Raw genomic sequence first — 23,645 nt, 5'->3', positions numbered from 1 at the left:
AGTTTTACGAGGCCTTATATCTGTAGCAACAGAAAGAAATAATTAGGTTGAAAAAATCAAGCCTAACTGTGATTGCTAGAGCTTATGATTTATTACTACGCTCAAAGAGGGGGTACAGGTGCGCTGAGGGCCAAAGAAAATGACGCCGGCTGAACTGAACTGGGATTAAGGGTTCACCGGAGTCCTCTATATTCCACGATTGGCTGTTCATCTTACAAGGCTCTGGACGCGGACAAACTTTTCGGTCTTCCTTCGCGGCTGCATGTACTACTACTGCATGCAATCTTCAAGATGAGCGCAGAACAATGCGGACACTTTTCATGCAGCCTCGTTTGCTACGCACACCGCCAATCATGAGAGCCATGCAGCTCGATGCCTGAAGAGCCTATAGTATTATTGTTCTCTGGTATTGTTTGCTGCCCAAGGCCATAGGAACTTCTCCCCCTCAGTAGCCCGGCGTCCGGACAGCAGCTCGAAATTATGCATGATTACGTGCCCAGAGGACTTGAAGCCAGCTTTGCCCCTCCAGCTCATTTCAATAGCCTTTGGATACGTGGCGTATGATCAGAGCTCTGTTCGCTTTTTCTCCGAAGTTCCGCCACAGACTAAGTTGACAGACAGAAATTTGCCTAGAGAACAAACACCACGTTCGTTTGACCGTTACCTGCATTTCTTGGTTAATTAATCCCCCAAAAACAAAGTCTCAAGAAGCAAACAAACAATTGCCAATACACCGACCGCTATTGCTGGTGAAGCATCTGAAGTCTTTGGGCAAGCTCGTCTTCGGACGGAATCGCAGTAATGAGAGTATCACTTTCGGGCAGTCCAATACTTTGGGCAAATAGCATCCAGCCTACGATTCACAATCTGCCAGTTCTCGCCGTTCTTAGTGAACCTGCAAATATCTGCATGATTCGCAGGAAGGCCGCGTGTGCGTTCTCTCCCTTGTCCCATCCTCGCACTCCCTTCCGGAACAAGCTGCATCGTGTCCAATCCTGGAGTCTTCAGAATCAACCCTCACCAACCAAGTAATCAATTCTATCACTTCCTACCTAGTATGCAAGATAGTGGCCGCCCGAGGCTCTGTTTGTAGTGGCAAAGCAGTTATACCCCTCCGAGCGAATCTCTATAAAGTGTAAACTTGTATACTTGTATGCAAATAATTATTGGCTTAACCTGACGACTTATGGGGCTATACCTCCTGATAATAACTAATATTTTAACTTTCAGAAAGTTCTCGTAAGCCCTAATATCTGGATAATAAGCAATCTCACAAGCAATCATAAAGAATAGGATTCTGATAGTGCTTATGATTCTAGTACTCTAGCATGGCTCAGTCTGACTGAATATTTCTTCCGGCAGTTAACTATGTAACGTTGCCTCTGGAGCACTGCACAGTATACTACCACGTATTAGTTCACTACATGTATACATTTGATGACTCCGAGTACTCCGGAATAGAAGCAGGCAGAGTCCGGAATGCTAACTTGAAGGTTAAAGGCTGACGGTGGATACGTCTGCAAACTTTGTTGGTTGGTTGCTAAATTAATTTAAGCGTGGCGTGGCATATAAATGGAACATTCGCAATCGAAGACCCCTCAATTGTAATGGAAAAAAAAGAAAAAAACACCACTCAAATATAAAAATTCATCAAGATGAAGGTCACCATCTCTCCAGCCGAGCCCGCCGAAAGCAGAGCAATAATCGAGCTCAATGAGCATGCGTTCCAGTCGACATACGACGTGCTGTTTGATGGGCGCCTCAAGCCAGAGACGCTCGACGCATTAGCTGAGTCGCGTGTCAAGCAACTGTTAAAGGCCAGCGAGGAGGTCAAAGCCCAGACGGGGCCGCTCTCAAAACGGTTTTTTGCATTCAAGGCCGTCGATGATGAGACGGGAGAAATCGTCGGCGAGGCCCGCTGGATGATTTACTACGAGGATGAGACGCTCACCAAGACGATCGAGGAGGAGCAGACGGAGCGCGTCACGCCGCCGACGCCTCAGATGAATGTGGAAGCTAATCGTGCGTTTCAAAAGGTTCTCTCAACAGTGAAGCGTTTGGTTTTGGAGGTGCCGGATGCTCAGCAGCAGAAGGACTCTAAAGAGAGAGACCTGAATGAGGTGAAGAAACTGCGTAAGAGAGTGTATCTGCATGTATTGGCCGTGCATCCCAACCACCAGAAGAAAGGAATTGGACGAAAGTTGCTCCAGTGGGGGCTCGATGAGGCCGACAGACTGGGCCTGATTGCCTATCTTGAAGCGTCAAACGAAGGTCGCCCGCTATATGAACAGTCAGGGTTTGAAGCCGTGAAAAAAGTGTCAATGGACCTGACTCCGCTTGGAAGTACAGGCGAAATTCCACTTACTGTGAGTTTGGCTGTGGAATTTCCTCTTTCTGAATCAAGGCTAACGCTGTCTACGCAGTCTATGATTAGGCAACCTAGGCTGCCAAACTGAGACGTGGTCAGGCTACTGGCGGGGGCTAAGACGAGAGAGTATAAATCCAAGGCTTGCAGAGCATGCTGACTTAGCCCTAAGATCTGCATGGTATATCTAATGAATACCAACATGTACTGTATGTAGACCGGCTTTTCATGCCGTTGAGGATACCCGTATATAGAAAACATTCACAGCTTGTTCCCAGCCAGCAGTCTCCCACCATCCGTCGCTATAGCTTCGCCATTAATATGACTGGACGCGCGACTCGACAAGAACACCACCAAGCCCGCTATGTCCTCTGGTCGACCGAGATGCCCATTTGGCGACGCCTTTGCCAGCGCTTCCTGGCCGCCCGACATCTCCATCAGCCCGTTGGCCATCTTCGAGGGGTAGAAGCCCGGCGCAACGGCGTTTGTCAGGATATGCCGCGGGCCCAGCTCAACGGCCAGAGTCTTGGCCAAACTGATGGCTGCTGCTTTGGATGCGGAATACGCATAGGTGCCGTTTTTGCCTACTGTTCCAATGCCGATGCCGGCGACAGACGCTGTGATAATGACTCGCGATGGGTCTTGTAGTGTAGCTTTTGCCTCTAAGAGGGGTGTGAATCTTTGGTATATGCCATGTCAGCCAAATACTTCGCCCCCCGCGTGGTAGCTAGGAAGAGAGGGCCGAACTTTTGAATCGTGTAGAAAACACCCTTTACATTCAAGTCCATGACCTTACTAAAAGCCTGCTCCGGATACTCATCAAACGGCGCCCCCCAGGTAGCACCTGCATTCGCAAACAGGATGTCGACATGGTCCGTAGTCTTGCCAACCTCTGCAACCAGACGGTCTAGTTCCGCCATCTTGGAGCCATCGGCAGGGACAGCAATGGCCTGAGCGCCGGGCCGCTTATTGGGGAGCGCATTGAGGACAGCCGCTGCTTCATCGCATGCTGTCGCCTTGCGCGACGAAATGTACACCTTAGACGCGCCTGCTTGGAGGAGGCCGCTGGCGACGTGAAGTCCCAGGCCGCGCGAGCCGCCGGTAACGACGGCGACTTTGCCTTCGAGGGAGAAGATGGACTCGAAGTTGTTGAGTTGGACCTGTGCTGCTGCTTCGCTGGCCATTGTGTTTTGTATGAGGTGCGTCTGGTATAGCGAAGGACGGAGATGGGGTGGTGGTTAGCAGTGCAACATTTACTGGGGGAGAGTCTGGCTAGCCGACGCTGTACCTCGGCTGAAGGATGAGAGCGACCGCCAGAGAGCCAGACACGCTACGTTTCCACTGCCAGGCCTCTCGAGCGTCGCCTTGATATCTAGGAGAAACGTCGGAGAATCAGCGCGCGCCAGAGGGAGCATGAAGCTATACTCCTTTTTCTTCTTCTTCTTCTGATTGGCGGGTCGCGGTTGCCGGCACAACGCCGATAAACAACGATGCAACACCAAAACTGTCTTCCATCATGTATAAACACGGGTGTCTGGCATTAACAACCAACTGTCACGCTGTTGTTATCTTCAGCAGAAAGGTAGGTTTGCTCGGCTCGGAATAGGACACCGAAACGACATACTCCTAGGACCGGACCTAGAATACATACTGCTTGCTGCAGAGTCACCATGGACGACCACCCCGAGACAGCGCTTCGTGATACTGAGGATGCAGCCAGCTCGAGTCGCCTGTCGTCGACCTTTGCCACTGCCGAAATCCCGCCGGATATTTCTGACGCGCCGCAACACGAGACTCTCACAAACAACGCCGACGACGCACTGGAGGAAATCACAGAATTGTCGTCGTCTGCTTCCTCCCGGCGTCACTCGGCAACAACGGAGGGCTTCCTAGGCGATGGCCTTGACAACGATGGCCGACCAGGGCCACAGTCGACATCCAGTCGGTCATCGCTTTCTTCGATCCCAGATTCAGTGGTGGTGCACCCGAAGGAACAACAGGCTTCATACGGCAGGGACAGCATTGGCACGGCTTACGGGGAGCAAGAATACGTAAACTACAACAACCCCGCGGTATATCAGAAGATACGCGATCGCAACTCACCCTTCAGACACCCAAGCTCGGTCAAGGCGATACAAATGCAGACCGAAGACGAAGAAGATGAGGACTACAAGTCCCCATCGAGACGGCGGGCCACTGGTTTTCTGGGCTCTCCTGCTTCGGTACGATCACTGGGGTCGCCCCTTGTCAGGCGACATGGCTATCATTCAGCAGGTGCAACGCCGAAGAAGTCGCCCGTCAAGAGAGAGAATCCTCTTGTTCTCCTTCATTGCACAATCCTCCCTCCTACCGTTGTCCTCGCCCCTGGCGTGGGCCTACCAGATAGAAAGATACTGGAGAAGATACTGCCACCTCAGTATTGGCGACGATGGAAATTATTGGAGGAAAAGATCATAGCCTCATCCCTCTTACGTGACCGAGGTTTACTTATACAACACCCGCAAGAAGATTATGGACTGTTGGAGGAACGCGTTCTGGAAAGCTTGGAACTGCAACGGCCGAGGTTGCACAACGGTCATTTCCTTGACCGCGAGACTAGTGATTCAGAGGCCGAAACCGCCGAGGACACCAAGGCATTGGTGTATAAGGATGAGGGACATGAGCGGTCGTGTGCGGATTGCGGGTGTCACGTCAGCCGGCACGATGACCAACAGAAATGGGATGTTAGATTTTATGCGGCAAACGGTCTGATGAAGGAGGGTGCGTGGACAGCTGCCTGGAAAGAGATTGAACGCGTGGATGTACAGGTCAGTTTGTGGTTGCCATACGGGGTAAAAAATGAAGTAGAAAGAAGAATTCAGGAGGAGAATCTTCTTCCAGCGGAGCAGCAGCAGCAGCAGGAAAAGGCTATTCAAGCAGCACAACCCGTGGTGGACGAGCGAGAACGCAGACTGCTATCGCAGGAGCAGATCGACGGCTTACATGATGGCCCGAAACCACAAACATCAAGGCTATCAAGACGGGATATATCAGGGCTTGCGTATCCAGCGCCCGAGACAGCAGAGAATCGCCATGCGCATCAAGACATCGACCTGCACACACTTGTGATCAACTCTCTGCGTGTTCTAGCAAGCGACCGACGAAAAGTCGTCACTGCAGTGAGCATGCTCATCGCCGTTCTGGCAGTTGTATTCGGTGGCCGCTGGAGCAGACGAGCTCACTACGGGTCTGAAGTTGTTCAGTTCGGCCATTTTCCAGCAGTTAGTACTCAGGTCTACTACACCAGTTCTGCATCATGCGTCCTGACCCAAACTTCGACAGAGACCCCTCTTTCTGAGATTGCGAACGGCATGGAGAGGCCTAGTGAGATTCAACGAGTGGCTCAAGGGGTGAAAGAAGAAAAAGAAGAAGAAGTCCCTGCAGATTACATCGCATATGATGAGTCAGTGCAGTCAGCCAGCCAGCAACCAGTAGAACCGACCATTGAAACGGCCGAACCAAAAGTGACTGAAAATCCTTCTTCCGAGGCACAAATCGAGATATCAGAGAGCATAAGCGTTGACCAGACTATTCCTGAGCCAATAGAAGCTCAACCTGTTGAAACTGTTGACCATCAAGCACTCTCGCCTCCCTCCACGTCCTCCGAATCTGATATGGTTGTCGATCATATAACTCTCGACGAGAACGAGCTGGACACGAATCCGTCTGCGGAGATCAATTCCGCTACTACCGCGGAAAATGATGATGTCGAAGCTACATAGGTGGTTTCTTCATCTCTATTCTTATTTGATAATGAACGTCATGATAATGCGGGTTACTTCTCAATCCTATTGGCATGCATGAATGTATACCCGCCGGACCGGGCTATTTACGACTATGATAGCGTTCGATATTTTTTCTTTTTTGTTTTATAAGGCATTTAAGTAGCTAGTTCTAGATTAAGTTATGAGAAATTACGATTGGAGTTTTCAATTCGATATTGTTCATGTCAGATCGAGGATATGTTTCCTAAGATACAGAGTAAGACGAACATACTGTGTTTCAGCATCAAATTGAAGCCAATACCGAGATTTATGCCTTCTTTTCATCTAGTAAGAGTAGATATCACTATTACTAAAATACCAGCGTTGTTAGTCAGTCCCATCTAGAAGATAACTACACGCTGAAGATAATACTCACAAACGACGCCCAAATTTTCTCGTCCCACCGGCTTCTACATTCACCCAAACACTCACACTCATACTCGCAACCGAGAAATCCGCATATCCTTTGGAATTTATATGAACCATCCCCCCTTTTGTCTTCCGTTGCTTGTGACTGCTGGGCCCCCGTTCGCTTTCTACTAGCACATCAGTCCATTTCTCGCCGGCATGTTTCCTACCGACAAACATGCGCAACTTGGTCCCTGCCAGCCCATTGTTGATCACACACGCCATGCCCCAGGGATGTCGCGCGTTGCCATACCGCACAAACCCAATGCAGTTTCTGCGAGTAAAGTAGTCTTGCTGTTCGCCGTAGGCGTATAGTTTCCGAGCGAGAATGAGCTTGGGCAGGATTTGATGGTAGTGGGAGTCTGAGTTAACTGCGTTGGATGGGTGTTTGCGTTGTTCGTTGGAAATGCCGTATAGATCGCCGTAGAATACGCATGGATAGCCGTCTTTGCGTAGGAGGATTAGTGAGTAGGCGAGTGGTTTGAAGGAGGATGGTATTGGGGCCTGGATGAAGGAAAGTACGTTAGATTATGAGCCCTTTTTTTTTCCTCCCTGATCTTTAATAGAAGTGTTAAACTCACCTCTAGTGATTGAGATGGTTGCTTTTGCAAAAGTTAGATATTTTAGTTCAGCTAAAGAGACAGCACAAAGTATTCGAGATCGGAACTTACTGTGTCGTGGTTCATGACAAATGTCTGCTCTGGTGTTCAGTTACTGCCTCTTTGTTGACTCCAGTGGAATTCGACTTACCACTGCATGCTCAGGCTCATGTTTGACCAACGTCTGGTCGAATATCAAACGCAAGTCGGCGCATCGAGCCTGCGATATAGCCGATAGCCTTTGGCATAGCGGTGCATCAAAAAGATGAACTTTGCGATTGATTTGTTTCAAATACTGTTGCAACTCGACAACATTCCCAGACCAAAATTCACTAACGATAAACCAGTCCCTACCGACGGTCTGTCTGATACGGTCGACCAGCACGCTTTGGAACTCTGAAGAATAATGCTTCACTGCATCAAGTCTCATCCCACGAAGCGGTAATTGGCCGCCTATCCACTCAATCCAATTCAGCACATCCTCTCTCACTTCCGGGTGCGAATAGTCCAGATTGGCAAACATGAGGTAGTCATAATTGCCATTTTCGAAGCTCACATCTCTCGCCCAGTCCTTCCCGGGAGCAAAGATCTTGTAGATGGCGTTCTTCTTGGTGGCGTTATTGTAATCTGTTCCGTTGAAATGCTGCCAGTGGTATTTCATTTTACTGTATGCTTCACCGCGGCCGGCAAAATCAAAGCCTACCCATGCTTCGATTTCTTGTGGTTTGGTGAGGTCGATGTTGCGGTCTATCTTGAGATGTCAAATGATGTTCGTTTCCATGAAGAGAAAAAAGAAAATATATATATATATATATATATATATATATGCAATCCCGATCCAATGACTTATCCCTTACCTTTAGGATCAACCGTGACCGCCAGACATTTCTCCGTTCGATCGGCGCCAGCTTTGTGATTCAGCACAGCATCCCAATATATCCCCATCTCAAGCTCTTCGGCGGACTGTGCAAGCCTCTCCAAGTCATCCTTGGTGCCCCATTTAGTTGCCACAGTCCCCTTCTGATCAAACTCGCCGAGGTCGTACAAGTCGTAGATATCGTAGCCATTCCCAGAGGCATTCATGGCTTTGCAGCCTGGCGGTAGAAGGAGATTATCAATCCCAATATCTTTGAGCTCTGGTAGAGCCTGTTGTAGGCGCTGCCAGTGCCGTCCGTCATGCGGCACATACCACTCGAATGCTTCTAGCATGCAGACGTTGTCGTCTGGCGAGTGCCATGATGGCAACTTTTCGATGCTTTTTGCTTCTTCTGTGCATTGTATAAGCAGGTGTCCTTTGATAGCCAGAGGAGAGACGACGAACCTTCTATTTGCTTCCAGTTCTCTTGCTTTCGTCTGGAACAACTCGAAAAACAACTTCGCAAGCACTCCATCTCTGCGATTATGTCCTTGGACTATAGACCATCAAATCACAAAGGTGTCGAGCCCGGGCGTTATATATATGAATTGAATTCTTCTATTCGATGACGAAATCAAAACTCCGCTTTGCTATGTGTATGGTCGAGCAATTCCAAGGGGCTGGTTCCAAGGTGCGTTGTCTCAGATGCGAACCCCTTCGTCCCCTTGCCGTTGATCGTGCAGGGCAACCAACCACCGACTAATAATTCATTGCGTTAGAATCTCGATTGGAAATTATTACTCAATATTTATAAAGCAATATTGGTTGATCTCTCTGCTTCAGTTTAAAACATCTCCAGGAACTGAAAAAAATTTTTTTCCCGAGTCTCGGCTTTGTTCCAAGGTTTATGTAGACAATGTGATGAATCGGAAACTGTACGACCTCAAATGTCTAGGTATAATACCAGGGGATAACGCTTCGAGAGGAGGCTAGTTCAGCCTCAATATTTTTGTCCCTTGATGTCAGTAGTAATATAAAGATATAGTCTGCCAAAACTTTGCATCTTGCTTGAGTGATAGCATCACAGCTTCTACGTCCTTGCTGCTCCGTACACGGCTCACCTACCTAGGTAATTTAGTTGGTGAACAGGATACGTGCTCAGTCATTAATTAAATTAGCTGTGTGCTGCATATTTTTGATAACTTTCAAAGTTCATTTAAAGTACGTTATTTTGTACGTACATGACCTCTATAGAACAGACCAGCCAAAGCGAAGCCCAGCTACAATTGAGAGACCTAGGTGAAACTCAAAGTTGATTCTTGGACCTCAGAATCTCATGACACGATGTCATCAACTACTTTCTTTTTTTAAATGAAAAAAAAAAAAAAAATAATAAATAAAAAAAAATATTATATATATATATATATATATATATGTGGCATCCACGTGTGCGCGTACCTGCGTCCTACCTAGAGCCCTAAAATCTTCTGGCCCGTCAGAGTCGCAGATCCCTCATCAATTAAAGACCAGTGTTTTAATGCTATTGGAAGGTGAATTTTGCATGGACTTCGTTTCCCAACACCCTGGATCTATGTAACATGGCGTCTCGAGTGGCGTCGTATGTTAGGGTTACGGTGGTTCTTAGCTCGAGGCTGCTAACTGTTCAGAAGGTATCCTGACACAGCCACCATGCCAGTTCAAAACCGCCTAGTTGAACCTTCAGTGGAGATCATTCTTTTTTATTTCTTTTACTTAGACAAGTGTCCCCTTTCCGCGGGTGAATAGGGCCTTGATTATACTTGGGTTCTCAGACTATAAGATGTTACATGGGGGCCGCCTCAATCATCGCCGAAACGCGGAATCATATTTTGTAAAATTTTTGTCCAGAGAAATAGAAAGAAGTTCGGTGGTCAATAAAAAAAAGTGTACAAAATTCAATGGTTTGCTATGTATGGCCGAAGCAAGTGCTTGAGTTAGGGTTTGTCATATCGTCATACGCAAGTCCGGCATTGCAAAGTGACTCGCCAGCGGCCAGTCAAACAGATGAATCCAAGCAAATATATTATCGTAGATGATCTGCAACCTGCTACTACATGAGTACTATGATGTGTTTGTTCTATTCTCCGCTTTACCATGAGTTAGTCCCTCTGCTTGGACGTGCAACTACGCATCCTTGGACGAAGCATAGTCTAAAAACTAGCAAAACAACCTTGAAACAAGTAACCCTAAATCAATTCCCGTTTATTGCAGCCAATAAAAAGAGCTATGATTGGCAAACTAAGTACTAATAGGCCCGCTCATGTCAGACGTTAGTACTGACTCTCGCTAGACCAGCCCGTTCTCATCGTTGAGTTACAATTGCCTGCGTAGGGATATGGGTCTATTTTATGTGTTAGAAAACATGAACCGGGCCTGTTTAGGGGCTGCTAAGTACTAGGGAATATAAAGAGGTCGTTCCTTTTCGTCATTTCCTTGGTTGGCTTTGATATAACCATTCATCCACAGACGACATCCTGTCATTCTCTACTTATATTTCCATTCCTTTTTTAAAGTGCTTTCACAACCACCTTCATTCCTAAAGCAATTCAGTATAGAACTATCCATTCATTACAGAGCATCCAAATTCGCCTACTTAAAAATGAAGAGCGCTCAAATCATTGCCGCTGCAGGTCTTCTGCTCGCCTCGACAGTTCATGCCACTGCAAGCTCGGTTTACAGCGGATCTGGTTTTGGAACCTACTATTACGATGTCGTCGAAACGGATGAATGCGGCGATAACTTTGAAGTTGCAAACACCGGCCAGGTTGAGTGCAGCCTTACCCAGGTTTGGACCTTGAACGATGTCAACTCCGACTACCTGGTCGCCATGAACCACTCCCTACTCGTCGGAGATATGAGCGAGTACTGCGGCAAGAAAGTTATTGTATCTGTCAACGGGGTGGCATCTGACCTCCCACTTTTCATTGGCGATGGCTGCGAGCGCTGCTCTGAGGGCTCTGCTACATCCGCAACATGGGACCCATACGGTGCCCCGGGGCTAGATTTTAGCTACACTGTGGCCAATGAGTTGAACTCGCTCGCATGTGACGACGGTCACATTGAGATCACTTGGGAGGTTGTTGATGAGCTGATCTATCAGTTTGATACCACTGGATCCGGAGAGCCCCAAGGCTTCGTTAGCACTTCTTCCTCGTCTGCTGTCGCGCAGGCTACTGCTGCCCCAAAGCGCTTCCATGCTTAATCATTCCCTTGGAACTTGAGAGATATTTCAAGGGCTTTTCTCCTTATGTATGGTAGTGATCTTCATGATCTCTCGTATTTTCCTTCTATTTGTCTTTACACATTGATCTATGTCACAATAATTACTAGGACTCCTGAATATATCAATTTTCTAGAACTTTTTTGTACAATCACTATATAATATCTAGACTTATACATTTTGCTAGTAGTTCTTTAGAATCTGTTTAGTATATTAGACGACATACAGGTACCCTACAGTACGCTACTTGGTCGCGGTTGAGCCGAAGACCTTAAACACGCTCGCGAATACAGACCTCCCTACTTTGGCTGATGAAACAACAACCGCCATTCCTACGAAGTAGGTGCATTAGACAATCTAGGATAGGCGAGTCTACCCTATCATCCACAGCTGAGAGTGGCTAAACTGATTTCGGCCAAATAAACGGCTGTGGCCCACAAAATGTTTCCATATCAGCTGGAGCAAGTGGAGTCTCGACTGTCGTGAGACTTGACTAAACTGCTTCTGGACGAATAGACGGTATAGAACTATGGGAGTACTATACAGTGTCAAGAACAGCTGAAGGGGGGTGGAGTTACTAAAATTGTCTTTGTTGGGTGTTGGTCCTTTGTGGATTGTATCTGAGTAGGCATATAAAGTCTGCATTCGGCTGCATGGGATCAAAATTTGGTTGTCTCAGGCCATTCCTTTCTCAAGATAACGTTATATCAAATATTATTACTTAGTCAAGAACACTGCACACACAATGTCACAGGAATTCCCACCTCTCGCGACAATCCCGCCTCTCACATTGCATGAATCAATCAAGCGAAATGAACTTGATGCATCAAAACCGGTCCATGCTTGGCTGGCATCTCTCTCGAAAACATTAAACGAGGGAAAGTCTGCCGATTTCTCCGTTCTCTTCTTGGAGAAAGACTCTTGGTGGAGAGACTTTGTCGCTCTCACATGGGATATCGAGTGCAGGAATGGTGCTGATGCTATTCACGAGTTCCTCCGCCACTCCAAGGCTGGTCTGACTGGCGTAGCGGTCGGGGAGACACCGGCTTTGCAGCCCCAGTTGGTAGATATGGGAGGATTGCTGTTTATACAGTCTGGGTTTACTTTCAAGACCGACTTTGGTACTGGACGAGGGGTCTTGAGGTTAGCAAACGTCGGATTCAATGAGTGGAAGGCATGGACGGTTTTCACCAGCCTAGAGCGACTGCATGGACAGACGGAGGTTGACATGTCGGTTGTTGGCACCCAAGGAGTCGACGCCATAAGCCATGGAGCAAGTGGAGGATCCATGGCAAACGCAAATGACCATTTACAAGTATTAGTAATTGGAGCAGGTCAGTGGCTATTATCTTTCTTGCTTCATCTGGTGATCTTCTGACGATACCAGGCCATTCTGGGTTGGCGCTCGCTGCGCATCTCAAGCATCTCGGCCTCAGATATCTTGTCGTCGAGCAGGAATCACAGCCAGGCAGCGCATGGCGGGCCAGATACAAGACCCTGAAGTCCCACACTCCGAAATACTCAGACCACTATCCGTTCCTTCAGTATCCGAGTGACTGGCCGACATGGCTCGGCCGGGAACACATCATCAACTGGATGGATCATTATAGCAAAGCCCTAGGTCTAAACATTGAGTACGGAGCTCACGCGCAAAAGGTCAAATACGATGAGGCGGGGAAACAATATTCAGTCGAGTTGGGCGGAAGTGAAGGCAGCCGAACAGTACGATGCAAGCACTTGGTCCTCGCCACTGGTTTAGTTAGCAAAGTTCCCAACTGTCCAGAGTTCTTCGGTCAGAATACTTTTCAGGGTCAAACGTACCACAGCTCCTCACATAAGTCCGCTGGCGAGATTCCAGACGTGAAAGATAAGAAAATAACCATCCTAGGATGCGGAACGAGCGCCCACGACATCGCCCTGGACTTCGTCAACCACGGTGCGAAGAGTGTTACCATGATCCAAAGGCATCCCATCTATGTACTATCCCTCGACTCTTTAGAGAAGTTCCAAGTGCCATTGTGGAATACCCCCGGTGTGAGTACTGAGGATGCTGACCTGCTTGGCAACTCTTTTCCAATCATGCTCTTGAGAACACTTGGTATAGGTATGTCTCAGATGATGGCCGCCAATGATATGGAGATCCTTAAAGGATTGGAGAAAGCCGGCATGGCTGTCAAAAGAGGCGATAAGGGAGACAGCCTGCTTGATCACCAACTCGTCAAACTGGGTCGGCTGTATATCGATCAGGGAGCATCGCGCATGATCATTGATGGTCGTATCAAAGTCATCCAGTGCGAACATGGCGTGCGCGAGTTCTACTCGAATGGTGTCATCTTGGGCAATGGCACAAGTATCGCGTCCGACGTTGTTGTCTTTGCGACGGGGTTTCAGCATAGCAAGAGAACGATCGAAGCCATAATGGGTAAAGACGTGAGCAACAGAGTAGGAAATATGGGGGCGTTGGATGATGTTCAGGAGGTTGTTGGAGTAAGTGTACATAAAGCTGGTAACATCGACACTTGCTAACAAACTGATAGTGGTGGAGGCCTACAGAAATGCCTGGTTTCTGGTACATGACAGGAAACTTCCTCCTAGCAAGACAGCTAGCTCCAGTCTTGGCTCTGCAGATTAATGCCATTGAGTGTGGACTGAACACGGATTATTACAAAGAGGGTTGACTGGTGTCCATAGATACAGCAGAATTTAGATGACTGGATAAAGGTATCAACTTATCATCAGAACCCAGTTTGCTAAGACTATTTAGAGCCTGTTCATGATAGGCAGATACGTTGCTTGTCTTGGCTTAAGGCATCCAATGCGGAGTCTGTCACATCTTAGGGCTGATACGCTTGCTAGATTGTAATCGCACATTTCATAATTTGCTCTTGCCTTTGCAACTAAATGCCTTTCGAGCCTTTCGCATTCAAAGTCTAGACGAACTTGAAAGCGTGGTTCGATACGCCGACCAAAATCCAGGCGTATGCCCTCATCAACCTATTGCCTAATCCGGAAATTTATCGGGATGGCAGATATCACCATGGAACCTCCTTCCCATCGTACTGATTATATACTGATTTATTATTCTCCCATCCTGGAACATGGATGTTGAGGAAGCGTCCGTTCTGCTCCTGGTTGGCACTCTTCACTATTTTGATCACGGCCTCTGCTCCGGTCTCGACAGGGAGATCTGCTGCTGGTCCTCCCAAGTCGGTTTTCAACCACTTGGCAGGTTAGTATAGTGAGAAAAGATAAGACAAATCACAGGAGTATATGTATCAAGGAAGCTTACTCCTGGGGTAAGGACGAAGAAAGTAAAACCGTCTTTGGCATATCCTTGAGCGTATTGAACAGTCATCATGTTCAAGGCAGCCTTGGTTATCTTGTACGCAGGACAAGGATTCAGCTCGTAGACCTTTGATCTGGCAATAGATCCGAGAGTTGTCGAACTATAAGCTTGCTTAGTTTGCGTCCTGCCAATAGTGTTGTATCTTATCTGTGCCAAAGCAGTAAATGGTAAAGGAGCTTACATATTCACGACCACTTTTCGTTCTCCCACTTGGAGAAGCGGAAGAAGAGCCCTAGTCACCAGATGCGCTGTTACGACATTTGTATTAAAGGTGTCTGTAACATTCTCCCTAAGCTTCCAGTTAGAAAACATCATCAGCTTCAGGGGGGTCGGTTGGTCGAGGGCACACTTGCATGTTGGAAATTCCGCCCTGCACAAGTGGTGAGACTCCCACATTGTTTATTAAAAAGTCTAAGCCCTGGCCATCGAGTCGACTTTTCACTGTCTCCACGGCCTTCTGGATGCTATCTGGGTTGCTTGGGTCCATTCGGATGGGTATTATGCGCCCGGGTGATGCCTTAGCTATTTCTCTCAAGCTGGCTGATTCCTGGCCACGCAATGTAGCAAAGACCATTTTCACTTCAGATACGTCAAGGCGAGCGAGCTGGTAGACCAAGGCCAGTCCCAGGCCGCGTGAAGCGCCAGTGATGAGATATGTTGACATCTTCGAGAGGCGTGGGGATTAAGAGATGCCCTTTTGCAGAAGGATTTGAGATATCCAAATGATTTACACATAGAGGGCATGAAATGAAGACTCTAATTTGGTTGTTTTATATCTGAATGTCTAGCGATAGCTTCAGGAATACGAATATGCGGATATGTCGGCTTTATTTTAACTCCGTTGGATGGAAACACCACACGGCGATATCGTTAAAACCAGTTCAACTTCCTGGTCTTCAAGACCAATTTCTGGTCTTTGACTGAGGATAGTGCCGGATTTACGCAATTGTACCCCTGTACTCCGTGCCTTTATTTTCGTGCACCAAAACCTCACGTCAAGTGAGCTGATCAACGATACCATGACGACTCGGGCCGTGCCAGACCTAGCTAGGTAGAGAGACGAGGAACAATGAAGAAGCTACACGGAGCAGAACTGAGAAACAAGAAACCAACCACCAGTTCAAACAAAGATAAACTCGGCCCTTGACCGCATCGTGTAGCGGCGCCTCGTAAAATTCATATAACACCGTCAAGTAGCAACAGAAACTAATCGACAGGCAAGAGTCTGGCAGCGTTCTACGTGCCGATAGGGCCTAGGGTCTGCCCCCAACCTCAGTAGTTTCGATATGGGACAATAGGGAGAGAACGCGACCTCGGTTCTCATGCGGGCAAAGAATCACAGAGTATTCGGCCGGAGCAAAAAGAAACCATATGCTATATGGGTCGACTGGCGCATCAGAGCTCCGTGCGAACCGTAGGCAACTTGCGTATCATCATGTCTCGCTATTATTTCAGACTATCGGCGGCCCATCTGGTTGAATATGGCTCTCTTCCTCCATGTCTTCACAAAATCTTCGTAGGATTCTGTGAAAATTGATTAGTAAGCAGTCCTCTCGCTTTGAATTTTACCGAGTAGCCGTGTTTGATTGCGAACGTGTAGCATCATTGTTTGTTTGACGTTGGCGGAGTTCAGCGATGGGAAAGGATAAGCAAAACTCCGTGGCTGGGTTCACGTGACCCGGCGTCCTGCTCCTTCCCCAAATTGTTACACAACCAAACCAGGCCAGCATCCCTTCGTTTGTCTTCCTTCTGTGTAAATTTCTGTCTTCGTTTTCGCTCATTGCCTCCACGGACACAACGCCTTCTTTTTTTTCTTCTTTGCCTTTTCCTTTTATTTATCTTTCTCGGCGGTTGTCCTTGCTAGTTTCTTTTGTCCTGTTCTCTTCAATACCGCGCGACCACATCCTGTTTCCTAGTTCCCTATCCGAATCGCAGATGGCTGCTCAGGCGGTGCGCCAATGGGGCGTGACGCCTCCGATTTCGATGAGCCTGCCGACTCCTGAAGAACTCAGTGCCAACGATGACTTGATCACGGAATTGAAGGCTCAAAATAACTTCGAAGCCCCTGCCGAGACGGAGCGCCGACAGCAGACCCTTCAACTGCTCCAACGAGTGGTCATAGAATTCGTCAAGGTAGTTGGTCGAAAAAAGGGGCTGTCGCCAGCAGCAGTCGAGGCATCTGGCGGGAAGATATTCACATACGGTAGCTATCGTCTGGGTGTCTACGGTCCTGGTGCGTCCGTCAACTGTTTTTAAAGGAAGAATAATCGATGCAGAATCTAACCAAAGCAGGGTCTGATATCGACACGCTGATTGTCGCTCCAAAGCATGTTCTCATCGACGATTTCTTCTCTGATTTTCCCCCAGTCCTCGAACGCATGTCCCCTGCGGGCGCTATTGAAAAGATGACCCCGGTCCCCGACGCATTCGTACCTATTATCAAACTAGAATTTTCTGGGATCAGTCTCGATCTTATTTTTGCACGCTTAATAATACCGTCTATTCCCCTGAACCTTGACCTAAAAAATAACGACTACTTGCGAGGTTTGGATGATAAGGAAGTGCGGTCCCTCAACGGTACTCGTGTGACCGATCAGATTCTGGAACTTGTACCACAGCAAAAGACCTTCCGGCTTGCTCTGAGGGCTATTAAGCTTTGGGCTCAGCGTACGTCTTAAATCTCGGTGGATATTCCACGAGACTGCTAATGCGATGGGATTCCAGGTCGTGCTATCTATTCGAACATCGTTGGGTTCCCTGGAGGTGTCGCGTGGGCGATGCTGGTTGCACGGGTGTGTCAGCTATATCCTCAAGCGACGGGTTCCGTTATTGTTGGCAAGTTTTTCCGCATCATGACCAAATGGGCCTGGCCCCAGCCGGTGCTACTGAAGCCAATTGAAGATGGCCCTCTGCAGATCAAAGTGTGGAATCCAAAGGTTAGTGTTATTGTGTGGTCCTTCGCTAGCATGTTCTGAAATACGGACATCCGAGTTGATTACTGTACGAAATAGATCTATCACGGTGACCGATTCCATCTGATGCCCATCATTACCCCTGCTTACCCATCGATGTGCGCTACGCACAATATTTCCATGTCGACGAAAGCTGTGATCTTGCGTGAAATGCAGCGGGGAGGGGACATTGTTGATAAGATTTTCAGCAAGCAACTCAGTTGGAACGACCTTTTTACCCGGCATACATTTTTCTCCAAGGATTATAAGTACTACCTTCAAATCACTGCTTCCAGCAAAACAAAAGACGCACAATCTATTTGGTCAGGTCTTGTAGAGTCTAAACTTAGACATTTGGTTGGTGCTTTGGACAGGAAAAACATCATTGCCGTCGCTCATCCCTTTCCTAAAGGATTTGAAAGAATACATGTGGTGAAAGATGACGCAGAAGCAGAGCAAGTCAAAAATGGGTCTACCAAATATCAGGCTCAAGGTACAAAAACCGAAACGACAGATGAGACTAATGATCCAGCACACACTGCAGCCGCTGAAAATGGTGCTCAGGATGCCAAGGTTCCCGAAGCTGAGTCTAATGCGGCAGCAGATAGTCGCACGCTTTACACCACTACGTACTATATTGGCCTAGAGCTGAAGCCACTTGAACCGGGAAGTTCGCGATCTTTGGATATTTCGGTTGATGCAAACATCTTCAAATCAACATGCACTTCGTGGCAAGGATTTCAGGAGGGTATCAACGAGCTGAGTATTACTCATGTCAGGAGGTATTTAACGATCCGAGTCCAATGATTATAATGACTTGCATTTCTAACTAACTACACAAGTTTCGATTTGCCTGGCGATGTCTTCGAAGCTGGAGAGACGCGACCTGTTAGACCGAAAAAGAAGGTTGCGAAGCCAGCACCTACGGCGGCTCCTCAGAAGCGAAGCATTGATACTGTAGACGTAAGTGGCATGGAGCCGGACGACTAAAGCGCTGCTTTGCCAATGCATTTTGGCCTTGGGCTTTCCACCCTTTGAAAAGAGGGCTGTTTGCTGATGATTTCTTAGGGCACCATACAATCGGAAGCGAAGCGACAAGTATCATCGAATGGATTTAGCCATGCAGCGACTCCAGCTTGATTGAAAAGACAGACCTTCGTGTTATATATCCTTGGGTGTTAAACAAAGCATGAAGGAAAATACGCAAGATACTCACACGACACAAACCCCGCCCGGCACGGTTCTCTTCCGGATCACAATTCGCACCTACCACACTACACTCTTGTAGCCAGTTGATTACCATAGGCACGCCCGACTCCTTTGATTCGCTACATGGTCGCTTACTTTTATAGTAACTCCAGTAGTCTGCTTGCCTGCCCGCCTGAAAAATCCCTTTCCAGTGAAGCAATTGATCTCAATTGCTAGGTTTGTGATTATTTCCTTCTTATATATTTTCTCATATCAGATCTTTCTATTCGCCAAAGCAAGAAGACAGCTTCGACAGACACATATCGACAGTCTTTTTGTTATATGACAAAATTTAGCCGCTTTCTTCGTGTCAGCTATATTAAGCAAAAAGACAGAGAACACATAAGAGAAAAAAAAAAGAAAAGAGGTTTGATTTTCTAATGCAAGGAAAGTCGGAGTCAATTAACTCCACGATACGAAAGCGGCTTGTTTTCCATCTATCTGATTTGAAACCATGTCAAATAGATTCAATCGTATTTTAGATAGATACATTAATGAAATCCTCCTGGTCGTAGGTATTCCTTTATATCTGTCTATCAAGAGGTAAATAATACATGTTTATAAATCACAAAAAAAAAAAAAAGCACATTTTCTAAGTGTTTTAATTTTGTTTTCATAAAATACACAGGTAGGTATCAAATGTTGATCGAACATAGAAAGATATTTCTCATCTGTTAACTTGCTTTCTCATGCACTGTCAATCACAATCACCTAGACTGCAGATGCATACATAGAATTAACAGACAAGAGTAGTGCACAGTTAACTATGGGGAGGAAGAATGATAAAAGAGAGAGATAGAGAGAGAAAACAAAAAGGAGAAAATGACAATTCCCGCCCCTTCTTCTCTTTACCCAGACTCCAATTCCATAGTGCCAATCAATCAAAACAATTAATTAAATCAGTCAGACCAGAAGTGTACGCCCTCGCCCTTACCCAAAGAAAATCCGCTCCTTCGCGCTTGATTTTGGTGGTTTGGTTGAAGAGATAATAATGATAATAGATAGTAAAACATGAAGAAATAGGTAGATCAATAAGGGCTGAATCGTGATATTCATCGTCATAGTCATCATTATAAGATTAGATGGAGTAGAAATAACAAGAGAGGAAATGATAAGGTGCTTTGCTTCTTTTTGGGGGGTATTGTTGTTACTGCCGTTCTTGCTGATGATTGCCTTCCGGTGGACTAATCAATGGAGGCCCATAACTACCATGAGATGGATCGCCAAAATAATTGATTACGTCGGGAGGCAAGTACTCTAGATAAGGATTGAAGTCATTGGAAAACGTGAATGGGAACTCAGCCTGGTTATGGAATGCGGCCATGTCGATGTCTTGACTCTCAATCAGCATATCTGACATTTGAGATGCAAATTGTTGGTTGAGCATGGTGGAGTGTTGTTGTTGCAGGTTATTTGAAATCGGTTGTGAAGAGCTGCCCGTTGCTGACTCGAATCCATATGATGATGTTAATTGCGAAGGTGTTAGAGCTGGCCCATACATGGCATGGGACGAACCTGTGCCTGAGGTTGAGTATAGATTATGAGTCACAATGCTGTTGCTGGCATGGTTGTTGTTGGGACCAGAGAACTTTGCGGTCCTAGAGGTACTGATATTCGAAGAGTCGGGAGCAGAACCTGATGGGTATGTCGGGATGGATTGTGTGAAGGGCTGCCCCGACGTATGCGTATCGACGGCTGCAAGTGCCTCTTTACTTGAAATTTGCGTTTCCGAACCTTCACCTATCTGCGACGCGGGTAGTTGGTACAACAGACTAAGGTTTGGCTGTGAGGAATTGATCTCGCCAGTAAGTGCCCACCCAATAGCTGTACAATGACGATTGTTAGTGACTGTCTGGTCGAATGGGTGGCTCTCTTTTTTCTGTTTGTTTGCTTACCTTGACTGGGATCAATCCTCGGGGACGCTGCTTCTAATTGGCCACTCGTCTGCAAGTTATTGCTGGCATTTTCTGATTCTCTTGCAACCAAATCTCCAGTCGCCGATTGAGTCGAAGGCTGCCAATGTGGTGACGCCAATGATTGTGTATATGTGACTTCTGTTGTACTCTCCATCTCTTCGGTGGTGTATAGGAGCGGGTCGCCAATACCCTTTGCTTTCTGATCGAGAACTGTAAGTATGTACTTTGTGCCTTCCCAGTATGTTTGCAATGTTCGAAGAGCACGATAGCATCGTTGATAGTTTTCTTTTGCAGCAGAGGCGAGAAGACTATGTTTTGCGTTTGTCTTGCGTTCACTGCTGTTGGAAGACTCCATGTTCGGAATGGTGAATGCACTTGACTGGTCTGTTACCAGGACAGGTGGGGATCCAGATCGCGAGGAAGGCGATGAATAGTAGGCACTTTCCATTAGAAATGCGCATGCTGCAATGTACATTGGCTGACTGGTGAAGGGATTCCCGATGAAGCTCTTTGCATCAATGAGTTCAGAAAACGACAAGATGTCGGCAATCGTCTTGGCCGAAGACATGGACAGCTCTCGGCTGTTTGGATACAATTGCTGAATCCGCCCTCCAAAGGAGTTGAGTAAAGTCGGCTGATGCAAAAGAACTATCAAAGTATGAAACCAGAAATGTAAGAGGATAAAATTAGTCCCTTCTTGAGCCTTGACATAAGTTTGGAAATTCATCGTGTTGAAATGCAACTTCGGGGAAAGACGTTGGTAGATACTCGTAAGATCGCTCTCCATTCCGGCTAGTCGCTTGAGCGTCTCTGCATCGATATGATTGTCTTCTTGAATCGCATTGATCAAATCCGTGACTCGGCCGTACAGATGAATGATTCGGATGAGAGGCGGGAACGGCGCCGGCCAACCGTTTGCGAGAATGGACTCTGACTGCGGAGGAAAAGCGACTTCAATATCCTCGTCTCGCAAGGTGACAGGTCTTCCAGTCCCAGATGAGATGACACGATCAAGAAAGAAGATGCTCCAGAATGTGTCAACCTGTTCCCGTTCCAACGCTCGCTGGACTTCATCTACCATTTCGCCATTTTCACGTCTTTTTGTTGATATTTGAGGACCCTCAGGTTGTTCCACGTTTAGTTTTCCAGCTTGCCCTGTAATGACGGCCTTTGGTCTCAGACCAATGCGCCCATATGAATAGCTGAGTCCTTCTACTTTTTGCATGCCAAGATCTTGTGCCATCCGAATAGCTATACCCAAATACATCCAGAGGCCGCTATCATGATTTGACCCAAATTCCTCGTATGCTAGCAACAAGCAAGCCTGAACAACGGACAACGTGGGACACGACAGAGCATTAACGACCGCCGTCATGGCTCGATGAGCAAATGGTTGGCCATAATCTGACCGTTTAGCATTTGGCTGTAAATATTCCCCATCAATGGAACGAGCTTGAGGGGGGCTAAGTAGTGGATGCGGGGAGAACCTGGCAGCCAGGGCGCAGACAGCGTCTACTAGTATCGTATCGACCTTCTTCTCTTTCAAATCATTCATAAAACGGTCGCGCTGTAGAAATGGAAAGCTACAGCCAAGGTGGGCAAAGAACAGATCGCATAAATGTGTGACTAGGTTGCTCGGCGGCAAACTGTCTTCTCGATCGTAAAAAGGAATGCTGTTTGACTCGCCTTCCGCTAACGTAGTAAGCAATGATGCTCTTGGGACGTCAACTGGCGGGCTTTTAATTGACCGTATTGAATCTACAAGGACCCGAATTAATATTCTCTTGCAGCTACCAACACTTGAATGGGAACAAACAGCTCACCAGATGACTGTGAAAGGTTTCCTTTTTTCCCATCCCGTACGCGCACAACCTATTGAGGATATAAGCATTTGCATGTAATTCGAACTGAATTTAGCGTGACCCACCATTTGCTTGAACCCAGGGACAATAGCCGTGGGGCCAAAATATCTAAAATATGGAACATGGGTCCGATGGCTCGAGCTAAGAGATGTGCGGCCTAGTTCCAGTGTAACTAATTAGCATACAAATACTTGCCACAAGGCTCTTTCAAGTGGTTGCACGAGACATACTGCTCTCGGGACTGGCGCCAGGGCCAAGCTTTTCGTGCTCCTTTGTTGCCTTGGAGAGGGTGTCTCTCGTCAAAGGAAGGGGCACTTCGAGCTTGAGCGCCTTCGGTGGGGACTTGGAAGTGTCGGGCGCTGCTGTCGATAAGCGTGGGGTGGTCGGAGATAGAGGAACCGCAGGGTCCTCATCCTCGTCCTCAGCATACGTCGTGTGTTCAATTTTCGTATTTGTTTGGAGAGTCGCCTTTTCGGGTTTCTCGGGGTCATTATAGCCTAGACACTTGTGGCCGTAATCACTGCACGTCTTACATACTGCTAAGCGGTCAGACACGTGTCCACTCGAATTGATAGCTTGAATTGTAGGGGGGTGGGAAGCGATATTCCACGAACCGGGTTGTTCGCCTGAGCATCGGATTTTCCGTTTGCGACAAGTACGGCATCTTAAGAGACAATTAGATTAGAGTAACGCCTCAACATGATAAACGGAGGGGAAAGTAGATTGCACGACATAAGAAGAGAAGAGAACAGAAGAGAAAGAAAAAGAAAACATACGCTGCAGTAACTCGTCGGCGCTTGGTCTGAGGCTGACCATCTGACGAAACAAAGCGGATTTGACGTGGTTGCTGAGGCGTGTGTGTATTTGCATTCTTGCTGATACTGGTGGGAGCCCGGGTACTGCTAGCGCCTGTCTTCTTCTTGGGAGAAGGATTGCTCATGGCGAGCGAGGCGCTGGGTGGATGAGAAGACAGCTAGTTGCGTACAGCATCTGCCTCGGGTCTGCTGTATGCGGTGTGGTGTACGAAAAGAA

At 47.3% G+C, this 23,645-nt stretch overlaps 9 protein-coding genes across 9 annotated transcripts; 5 read left to right on the top strand and 4 right to left on the bottom strand.

The window, feature by feature from the left end:
- Nucleotides 1-1,655: 1,655 nt before the first annotated feature.
- On the top strand, nt 1,656-2,485 carry UA08_01109 (hypothetical protein; the record flags this gene model as incomplete). The annotated part of the gene is made up of 2 exons (XM_020259860.1): nt 1,656-2,366; nt 2,444-2,485. The coding sequence occupies 2 exons, from the start codon at nt 1,656-1,658 to the stop codon at nt 2,483-2,485; spliced, it is 753 nt and encodes a 250-aa protein (XP_020124553.1).
- Nucleotides 2,486-2,626: 141 nt separating this feature from the next.
- UA08_01108 (hypothetical protein) lies at nt 2,627-3,549 on the bottom strand (the record flags this gene model as incomplete). The annotated part of the gene is made up of 2 exons (XM_020259859.1): nt 2,627-3,027; nt 3,162-3,549. 2 exons carry the CDS (start codon nt 3,547-3,549, stop codon nt 2,627-2,629), a joined length of 789 nt encoding a protein of 262 aa, XP_020124554.1.
- A 486-nt stretch (nt 3,550-4,035) lies between these two features.
- On the top strand, nt 4,036-6,126 carry UA08_01107 (hypothetical protein; the record flags this gene model as incomplete). Its single annotated transcript, XM_020259858.1, has 1 exon — nt 4,036-6,126. One exon carries the CDS (start codon nt 4,036-4,038, stop codon nt 6,124-6,126), a length of 2,091 nt encoding a protein of 696 aa, XP_020124133.1.
- Nucleotides 6,127-6,453: 327 nt separating this feature from the next.
- UA08_01106 (hypothetical protein) lies at nt 6,454-8,566 on the bottom strand (the record flags this gene model as incomplete). Its single annotated transcript, XM_020259857.1, has 7 exons — nt 6,454-6,478; nt 6,545-7,080; nt 7,158-7,178; nt 7,248-7,271; nt 7,327-7,922; nt 8,033-8,443; nt 8,497-8,566. The coding sequence occupies 7 exons, from the start codon at nt 8,564-8,566 to the stop codon at nt 6,454-6,456; spliced, it is 1,683 nt and encodes a 560-aa protein (XP_020124134.1).
- Nucleotides 8,567-10,669: 2,103 nt separating this feature from the next.
- On the top strand, nt 10,670-11,272 carry UA08_01105 (hypothetical protein; the record flags this gene model as incomplete). The annotated part of the gene is made up of 1 exon (XM_020259856.1): nt 10,670-11,272. One exon carries the CDS (start codon nt 10,670-10,672, stop codon nt 11,270-11,272), a length of 603 nt encoding a protein of 200 aa, XP_020124135.1.
- A 763-nt stretch (nt 11,273-12,035) lies between these two features.
- UA08_01104 (hypothetical protein) lies at nt 12,036-13,968 on the top strand (the record flags this gene model as incomplete). Its single annotated transcript, XM_020259855.1, has 4 exons — nt 12,036-12,624; nt 12,678-13,324; nt 13,406-13,777; nt 13,828-13,968. 4 exons carry the CDS (start codon nt 12,036-12,038, stop codon nt 13,966-13,968), a joined length of 1,749 nt encoding a protein of 582 aa, XP_020124502.1.
- Nucleotides 13,969-14,322: 354 nt separating this feature from the next.
- UA08_01103 (hypothetical protein) lies at nt 14,323-15,300 on the bottom strand (the record flags this gene model as incomplete). The annotated part of the gene is made up of 4 exons (XM_020259854.1): nt 14,323-14,511; nt 14,580-14,783; nt 14,818-14,868; nt 14,986-15,300. The coding sequence occupies 4 exons, from the start codon at nt 15,298-15,300 to the stop codon at nt 14,323-14,325; spliced, it is 759 nt and encodes a 252-aa protein (XP_020124504.1).
- Nucleotides 15,301-16,571: 1,271 nt separating this feature from the next.
- UA08_01102 (Poly(A) polymerase pla1) lies at nt 16,572-18,727 on the top strand (the record flags this gene model as incomplete). Its single annotated transcript, XM_020259853.1, has 6 exons — nt 16,572-16,869; nt 16,929-17,303; nt 17,361-17,572; nt 17,648-18,369; nt 18,430-18,550; nt 18,656-18,727. The coding sequence occupies 6 exons, from the start codon at nt 16,572-16,574 to the stop codon at nt 18,725-18,727; spliced, it is 1,800 nt and encodes a 599-aa protein (XP_020124136.1).
- A 1,255-nt stretch (nt 18,728-19,982) lies between these two features.
- On the bottom strand, nt 19,983-23,553 carry UA08_01101 (hypothetical protein; the record flags this gene model as incomplete). The annotated part of the gene is made up of 7 exons (XM_020259852.1): nt 19,983-20,659; nt 20,731-22,509; nt 22,575-22,623; nt 22,679-22,770; nt 22,844-23,110; nt 23,147-23,277; nt 23,390-23,553. The coding sequence occupies 7 exons, from the start codon at nt 23,551-23,553 to the stop codon at nt 19,983-19,985; spliced, it is 3,159 nt and encodes a 1,052-aa protein (XP_020124137.1).
- Between the last annotated feature and the right edge of the window lie 92 nt (nt 23,554-23,645).

Source organism: Talaromyces atroroseus (assembly GCF_001907595.1).
Source record: "Talaromyces atroroseus strain IBT 11181 chromosome Unknown scaffold_0, whole genome shotgun sequence".
Classification (NCBI taxonomy): domain Eukaryota; kingdom Fungi; phylum Ascomycota; class Eurotiomycetes; order Eurotiales; family Trichocomaceae; genus Talaromyces; species Talaromyces atroroseus.
This window is presented reverse-complemented; position numbering and strand designations above follow the sequence as displayed.